The sequence below is a fragment of the Neolamprologus brichardi genome, chromosome 4 (genome assembly GCF_056152115.1).
Source record: "Neolamprologus brichardi isolate AB-2024 chromosome 4, ASM5615211v1, whole genome shotgun sequence".
Classification (NCBI taxonomy): Eukaryota; Metazoa; Chordata; class Actinopteri; order Cichliformes; family Cichlidae; genus Neolamprologus; species Neolamprologus brichardi.
Genome location: NC_142107.1, coordinates 1,087,430 through 1,096,315, shown reverse-complemented (window position 1 = coordinate 1,096,315; position 8,886 = coordinate 1,087,430). Strand labels below are relative to the sequence as shown.

General features: G+C 45.1%; 1 protein-coding gene across 1 annotated transcript; it reads right to left on the bottom strand.

Annotated features, from left to right (window-relative positions):
• Positions 1 to 2,108: 2,108 nt before the first annotated feature.
• On the bottom strand, positions 2,109 to 5,280 carry nfil3-6 (nuclear factor, interleukin 3 regulated, member 6). Its single transcript, XM_006805044.3, has 2 exons — positions 4,978 to 5,280; positions 2,109 to 4,233 (listed from the first exon to the last, which is right to left on the bottom strand). Exon 2 carries the CDS (start codon positions 4,115 to 4,117, stop codon positions 2,894 to 2,896), a length of 1,224 nt encoding a protein of 407 aa, XP_006805107.2. The 5' UTR covers positions 4,118 to 4,233; positions 4,978 to 5,280; the 3' UTR covers positions 2,109 to 2,893.
• Between the last annotated feature and the right edge of the window lie 3,606 nt (positions 5,281 to 8,886).

Here is an 8,886-nt window from a genome sequence, read left to right as displayed (position 1 = left end):
GGGTAACCCCCTAATGAGAAGCATCATTTTCAACATGTATGAATCACCATTCTTTCGCTTTATCTCCTTCTTCAGCCGGAGGAGACAAACATCACGACGCGAGCAGAGGCACCGGCCGTGAACTTGGGTCCCCCTCCCCCATTCAAACCACACACAGACTCACTCTCTCTCTCTGTCTGTCTGCGCATCACTCCCTCTTTTTTCCCCCTTGCACCCCATCCTTATCCCCACCCCAACCCGACCCCTTCTAGCTATGTCTGCAAGCGTTCCCATGGCAACTGTCGCACTGTCTGCCTAGCAACAGGCTTTATCCTTTCAATAGGAAAAAAGAGGGGAGCAGAAAGAGGGGGTTGTGTGTGTGGGGAGGGGAGGGGGATGTATGGGTGCATGGATGTGGGTGAGGATGATCGTGGAACGGCAGCATGTTGCAGTGGATCCATTAAAGCAGACTCCCTTTCTCCCCTCACCACACCTGCAGCGACTGCCTCTACCTTGTTCCCTTTCAGTTTCACCGCAGGCTTTCTTCACTTCACTCTCAGCCTGTTTTACTAATCAAATCTTTTCTAATCCAGTGTTTGTATTTCGACATTTCAGAGGCTTATAGACAGCTCATCTTATTGCAGGGCGGATCTTTGTGTGTGTGTGTATGTGTGTCTCTCAGCTGCTTTCTAGTGTATTTAAAAGATTTCATAAGTCTTTGTTTTGCAATAAGAAAAAACAGTTACGCTGATTTTATGTCATTTGATTTCATGTCACTTTTCCATGTAATTTGGTTACATAATTACAATGTAAAACATCCAGTTATTGGAATCCAGTTAAATTAAATGTACTTTATTGGTGTTCATTCAGTTTACACCTTAATGATCAAATATTCAACCAAATAAACCTTTGATGTTTATATACTTTAGCTGCATTTTACTCAAAATTGTTGCCTCATGATTGTGAGTGCAATGACACACGGCAAGCTGAATAAGCTTTTACAGTTTACTACTCATAACAAAATAATAATAAGACACTAAATAAGACACTAATTGAAGCCTCAGTTTTCTGCACGTTTCTTCTGATACATTAGTTGGCTTTAACTCTTGTGCATCACCAGGTGAACTAGCTTCCAACATGTACAGGAACAATGAAAACTGCAGCCATCCACAGTAGGATTAACAAGATTTGGGTTGACGGTGAGGGCACACAGTGAAGAGATTGTCTTTGCTGCCCTCTGCTGACGCCAACGCGGCATGATTCGTTATTATTTTTCCAGACGGAGCACAAGGTGACACAGTCTGGGGTAGCTACTGAGCGACAGGCATTTTTGTTGACTGCTAGCAAATGTATGATAACACACATATACTTCTACATAATGCTTGTGTGGGCTGGTGATTTATTATTTATTATTATAACCATCAGTGAGGTCGTGTTTCTCCTTGTGGCTCAAGGAAGCAGAGCAGGTCATTTACAGCGTGTGAATCTTAGACAGGAAGTACTGACAGAAAAAAAGTGCTCATAAGAATGTGTGTGAATAGGTGAATGAAGCATGTAGAGTACAAAAGCCCTTTATGAGAAGTAGTCCATTTACCATTTACATGCATTTGAGTAGGAAAGCTAAGATGTTCTTAACTGCTGTTTCATAGTATTACATGAAGTGGATGAAGGAAATGAACGGCAGTGCATTCCTTCCTGGTTGAGGACTGTGCAAAAGGTTGTCAAGGTCTTCTGGTGGCCTTCGGGGTGCACATGACCTCACTATATTCATGTTAACCCTTCTTCATAACATTAATTCTCTCCTGTCACTTGTAATTCCAGCTGTTATCTTTGAGCGCTTGTGTTTTCCAAGGTCTGTAACAGAACTGTTGAGTAACAGCGGGCTCGCCCACCGTCTCTGTCTGCCTGGCTGTCAGCCCATCTTGCAGCCTGCAGGGACTGTGGGAGAGAAACTCCTCTTCTCTTCAGTCAACCCTTCTCTCATTCCCGTTTGCATTCTTCCTTTTTTTCTGCAATTCACTGTCTGGGAAAGAATTTCCATCCCCAAAAGACGCTGTTTTACGTTTTTTAAGTTTGATAACCTTTTATAATAGCAATGAGCAATGATTGACTCGCCACCGTGATGCTGGATCCATCAAACGTTTCTTTTATTTTTGAATATGAAAACACACAGAGAGACATTATTATTTCATCACAGAAAACAGGGAGGTAACACAAATATGTTGAAACCCAGGCATGGACAAAGATCAGTAGTGGATGTGAAACACTAAAACAGAGCAGAAGTTACAGTGTGGTTCCTAAAAGACACACAACAACACCAGAGTAACAAGTAACACCCCGCCCTCCCCGAGACCCGTGGAGGTTTTGATGGCTATTAACCTCACCTCTGTGTGTGTTTACTGTCTGTCTCTGCCTGTGTTTGCGGGTTTTTTGCAGACCCATCTCAGCGGTGGGAAACTGTTTGTGCAGTAAGTCATACTGCTCTAATTACCGGACTGCAACTTCCCGCATCTCAGTGTGGCAACGACCTGCTGGCCGACTTCCAGACGCATTTTAATCTGGCATCGCCGAGTGGTGTGAGGTTTGTGCTGTGATGATGTGATGTAAACAGCTTTTGCTGCATGTTTTTAGTTGTCACAGTGTACGTAATAAAGAAGCTATTATCCACTTAACACCAATACAGTTAAGACTCCCTGTCTGGGGGAACATAGATTGCTCAGACTGAGTGTTTGTTATAGACAGCAGGTTTATGAGATGAGCTTTAAAGACATTTATTATAATACAATACAATACTTGAGATAAAAACAACACATGATGAGCTAGACTTGAAAGTCCTTTTTGGCTTTCTTAAAGTAAACTTTGCCCTTAAAAGTCTAGACGCCGGCAAATGTTGACTGGCTCACAGCATCTGTCCTCAGTTGGTTTTGGCCATGAGCTGCTCTGTGAAAAGCTTTTTCAGCTGAGCCACCTCCTCGCTGAGGGAGTTTAGCTGACACTTCAGGTAAGTGTTCTCGTGCTGGTACTGGACCTCAGGTTGCACTTGAGCAGGAGGGGGCTGGAGGCTGTAGTTGGATGTCGAAGCACTGTATTGAGGGGAGTGTCGCCCCCTCCTGCTTTCCTCCCCCTCGATGTGCTGGATCCAGGAGCTGGCACATGCTGGGCCTGCTCCTGCCTCGCTGCCTCCGCTCAGTCCTTTCTCTCTTGGAGCTTCCCGGCCCGCAGTAGATAGCGTGGGGCTGCGTCTGGCGACGCCACCGTCTCCCTGGGCATCGGTTCCATCGTTGCTTCCGGGGATCTTGAAACGCAATTTGTGAGGAAGGTTTTTCATCGCCTCTGCGTGATCCATCTTCCCCCCAGTTAGTCCTGCAGCGTGGTGGGGATCTGTAGGCGAATGGTGGAGGTCATACCCCAGCTCCTCACCCCGGTGTGGGGATAATTTCCCATGGTCGCTAAGGCGGTCTTCAAAGAAAATCGGACTGCCCACACTGGACCCACCTGGCGTAGAGAAGCCCGAGTCTTCTGACATGTTCCCAGCATCCCTGGAGCCCCTGCTGCTCATCTGGCCTGCTTGGTTGTTGGGATGTGGTACTGAGGAGCCTTGGAGGCCTCCGCCCCCCCTTTGGAGGTAATATTGAGGAGTCAAGGGTTGAGGGGTGTGCTGGGGAGCTGTAGTGAGGGGCAGTATTGGGGCATTGGAGGGGTCTTTAACCAGGCCAAAGCGGAACTTGAGCGCCAACAGCTCTGCTCGGAGTCGCGCGTTTTCCTCCAGCAGAGCCAGCACACGGCTCTCCAGGACCATGTCGTTCACGCGCCGCTTCTCTCGTGAGCGCTTAGCCGCCTCGTTGTTCTTCCTCCTCTTGTCCCAGTAGCTGTCGTCCTTCTTCTCGTGAGGTATGAACTCGCGCTTGCGCCGGGCACTGGAGGAAGGGCTCTCTTTACGTTTGACGGCTGAGGTGCGGCCCAGCAGCGAGCGTGCCAGCAGGCTGCTGGAAGTCAGGATGGACACAGCTTCATCTGTGAAAGACGAAGCTCCTCCTGCTCCCCCTCCAGCAGAAGCCACTGCTGTGGGTGATTCCACGGCACGGAGCACTCCGACGTCTTCTTGGCCCCTCATCTCCTGGGAGTCCTCCTCAAACATCTGGGTAGTTGGATGATTAAATCCCGGCTGGCGATGAACGTCAAGTGCCACTGTGTGGTGCTGAGGGATCACTGAACTCTGTTGGACGTCTGACGGGAATGTAGCAACAGCGCCTCCTGGTGATCAATTTGATAGAGAGGACAAGGGAAGAGGGATTTAGTGGTTACGCAAGAGCTATTACAACACAATATTATGTAACTCCATTACGGCTCTCCAATAAAACTGGAGCAACTTCCATATAACCTTGCAAGCCCTCACTCACTCAGTGTGAGACAGGAGAGTGCTGGAAACTCTGTCAGTCACACCACACATTTTTTGGCAGTACTCCGAGTATAAGGCAGTAAATAAGAAGTACATGTAAAAATACATCTAGATAACAAGGTGACCCAATCACAGTCTAACCTACATTTACATTTAGTACTTCAAGTTTGTCCTTCTTCTGCAAATTCTGTCGGAACCCTTAATCAACGGATTCACGACCGGTTTCCGGTGTGTCCGTCTCCACTCGCTCCATCAGCGCTGACCCACATGTCTGACACCGACATGCTGATCCCTGACCGGCTGCTTTTCTTTTTTTTAAATCATCTGCCATGACCCTACTCCTCTTCTTCTTCTTTCTTCATCATGAGCGCAGTTTTGAGGCAGCCGTAGGTGCTTTTGAAAAAGTCAAAAGTACGACGATTTTTTATGAAATACATAAAACATAAAGTGAACATTTTATGGGAGTAAAAATCACAGTTCCGCAGAAAAGGACACCGGGGTGTTTAAACACAAAAAGACAGTTTTAATTTATTGGTGTTATAGTATGCTCATCAGATCACTGTAAGGAAACTCTGTTTACAAAATGATAATAATTGTACCTCAGTGGAATGAGGAGTTTCCTCCGCGGGTGCGCATGGCCGCTCTCGGCGTTTCCAAACGTGTTTTTGATCCTGTTCAGGAAGAACGCGCTTTTCCTTCCTCCGTGGTGTCCACAAACCGCGGCTTCACTCGCCTCTGTTATCCAATATTATCATCGGTGTAGCGCACCTCCACTCTGCTCCACTTGCAATGCCGCAGCTCCTATTTGTAACGTCGAGTTCAGCTCAGGACGGTCCCTATCCTCACTTGAACCAAATGGGCCCCTGTTTGTGTGTGTGTTCCTGAGTGAGACCGCCCCCCTCCCCCTTCACCCCTCCCACCATCCAAAGGAGCGCTCTCATCGACCGTTCGCATAACACGGCGGTTCAGACACCATCATCATCACCACCATCATCATCTGACCTCTCTCGCCCCGCCTTCTCTGAGAGGATAATCTTCCCATAACAATTAGGTAATATTGCGCCTTTCCCTCTCTCTCTCGCTCTGCCTTTCTCTGGAGCATAATGAGCCACCGGCTGTGAGTCAGTCTTACAAGAAAAGCATATAACCCCTTATATCAATCACAGGCTATGGAGCATTTTTTTTTTAGAAGTGTGAAGTGTGATTACAGTCTTTATATAACACCCTGCTGGAGCACTCTTGAACCCCCGGTCCTCTTTAGTAGCTCTAATACTGCATGTAACGTTCTTGATCAGCTTCGAGAGTTTCACTAATTGTCAGGAGAACTGCAGATTCTCCCGTGCTCCAGCTTAGCATATAGCACAATATAGAAATATCTTTCCTTATGTAGCTATACTTTAATACACTTGATTGTAATGAGGTGGCTCCACTGTCATGGAGGTTTCTTCCTGGTAAAAGGGACTTTTTCCTTCCCACTGTCACCAAGTGCTTGCCTGTGGGAAGTGAGGGTGTCATGTGATTGTTGGGGTTTTCTATATATTATTGTAGGGTCTTTACCTTACAATATAAAGTGCCTTGAGGCGACTTTTGTTGTGATTTGACGCTTTATAAATAAAGCTGAATTGAATAGAGCAACAAATAAATAATCTGCAATACTAGATAATGGCAAAAACATAACGTATAATAATAAAAACCAAACAGGTTTTGCAACAATGGGGAAGTAAAAAGAACCCGGTATTATGTTCTTAAATAACTCTAAGCTGTCCTAACCCTTCCTGGTGTTTCACTGTGTTTCAGCATCAGTAACTGCAAATTATTTTGGCAAGGCTACACCCTACAAGCTTAATATCAGGACGTGTCATGCAGGAGGAGTGCAGTGTTGAAGTTCAATTACATGACCTGCAGCCTTTTAGTTTGTCTTTGTATGTTTCGAATGCAGTTTTTAATGCAGTTGGCACAAAGTCATTGGCAGTTATCACAGTGTAGGGATACTGTATGCAGAGAACATGGAGGTGAACTGTGCACACCTTCTACATAGTTAGCGTTTCTGGGGAAGTAAGCAGGAGTTTAACAGCATAATTTTGCATTGCATGTGACTTATTTTTGCATCGCAGTTGTTTGCAACATTTATATGAACCCTTGAGTTTTGTGAACATTTCTGTTATTTCCTCTTTTTTTTCTTTGCAAACCCACTGCTGAATGTTTGATAGTCATTATTACAAAATCATCCATTTTCCTTTTAAACAAAAAGCAGAAGTCATCCATAACTTTTTTTTTGTCTTTGCGACAAATAAGCAAATGCTACAAGTTTCGAATGTCGTACGAGCGACCCGTGAACAAATTCACACAACGTCTTTTTGTCTTTGTTCCCCATTATGTGTCAAAGGCATGTGTACAGGTTTAGCAGGTTCCTCTAGTAATGTATGTCACAAGCAGATTTCAGTATAGCAGTATAGTTAGAGCAACATTGCACAATACTACCGGGAACTTTAGTTAGAATGTAGTCCGAGTTTCTTTCTAAGAAATGATTGGGAAACTACAGGATCTGTAAATAATGTTTTCAAAATAATTTATAGAATAAAACATTTGGTGTGTGCGGCCATGTCATGTCATCGTCTGGTATACAAAATGATATTTAGTGCGTCATTTTGAAATAAAGAACATTTTTAGAACTGGGAAGTTTAAATATTGTCTGTTGGTTTTAACAATGCTTTAACTGTTGCTGAAGTTGAGGGTGTTAGATCTTAGAGTAGCATCTTGGACACTGTACATCATATTACATATTGTTAACCCAGAGTGTGATTAGTCCATTTGAAGTGCCTTTGATTCAGACTGTACGTTTGTTGATACAGGTACTTATTCCTGTATGTTTGTGGCAGGGAACATGTGGCTTTGTGTGCTGAGTGTGACAGCTGGGGCACAAAACCTCAGCTGACCCCAGTTTTCACAGTGAACACGACAATGAACTGCATGCACACCATCATATCATACAGTGGGGCAAAAAAGTATTTAGTCAGCCACCGATTGTGCAAGTTCCCCCACTTAAAATGATGACAGAGGTCAGTAATTTGCACCAGAGGTACACTTCAACTGTGAGAGACAGAATGTGAAAAAAAAATCCATGAATTCACATGGTAGGATTTGTAAAGAATTTATTCGTAAATCAGGGTGGAAAATAAGTATTTGGTCACCTCAAACAAGGAAAATCCCTGGCTCTCACAGACCTGTAACGTCTTCTGTAAGAAGCTTTTCTGTCCCCCACTCGTTACCTGTATGAATGGCACCTGTTTGACCTCATCATCTGTATAAAAGACACCTGTCCACAGCCTCAACCAGTCAGACTCCAAACTTCGCCATGGCCAAGACCAAAGAGCTTTCGAAGGACACCAGGAAAAGAATTGTAGACCTGCACCAGACTGGGAAGAGTGAATCTACAATAGGCAAGCAGCTTGGTGTGAAAAAATCAACTGTGGGAGCAATCATCAGAAAATGGAAGACATACAAGACCACTGATAATCTCCCTCGATCTCGGGCTCCACGCAAGATCTCATCCCGTGGGGTCAAAATGATCATGAGAACGGTGAGCAAAGATCCCAGAACCACACGGGGGGACCTGGTGAATGACCTGCAGAGAGCTGGGACCAAAGTAACAAAGGTCACCATCAGTAACACACTACAACAGCAGGGAATCAAATCCCGCAGTGCCAGACGTGTTCCGCTGCTGAAGCCAGTGCATGTCCAGGCCCGTCTGAAGTTTGCCAGAGAGCACATGGATGATACAGCAGAGGATTGGGAGAATGTCATGTGGTCAGATGAAACCAAAGTAGAACTTTTTGGTATAAACTCAACTCGTCGTGTTTGGAGGAAGAAGAATACTGAGTTGCATCCCAAGAACACCATACCTACTGTGAAGCATGGGGGTGGAAACACCATGCTATGGGGCTGTTTTTCTGCCAAGGGGACAGGACGACTGATCCGTGTTAAGGACAGAATGAATGGGGCCAAGTATCGTGAGATTTTGAGCCAAAACCTCCTTCCATCAGTGAGAACTTTGAAGATGAAACGAGGCTGGGTCTTCCAACATGACAATGATCCAAAACACACCGCCCGGGCAACAAAGGAGTGGCTCCGTAAGAAGCATTTGAAAGTCCTGGAGTGGCCTAGCCAGTCTCCAGACATCAACCCCATAGAAAATCTGTGGCGGGAGTTGAAAGTCCGTGTTGCTCGGCGACAGCCCCAAAACATCACTGCTCTTGAGAAGATCTGCATGGAGGAATGGGCCAAAATACCAGCTACTGTGTGTGCAAACCTGGTAAAGACCTATAGTAAACGTTTGACCTCTGTTATTGCCAACAAAGGTTATGTTACAAAGTATTGAGTTGTATTTTTGTTATTGACCAAATACTTATTTTCCACCCTGATTTACGAATAAATTCTTTACAAATCCTACCATGTGAATTCATGGATTTTTTTTTTCACATTCTGTCTCTCACAGTTGAAGTGTACCT

Bases quoted from the DNA above. Each gene is read 5' to 3' on its own strand.
- nfil3-6 (XM_006805044.3), bottom strand. From the start codon at position 4,117: ATGTTTGAGGAGGACTCCCAGGAGATGAGGGGCCAAGAAGACGTCGGA.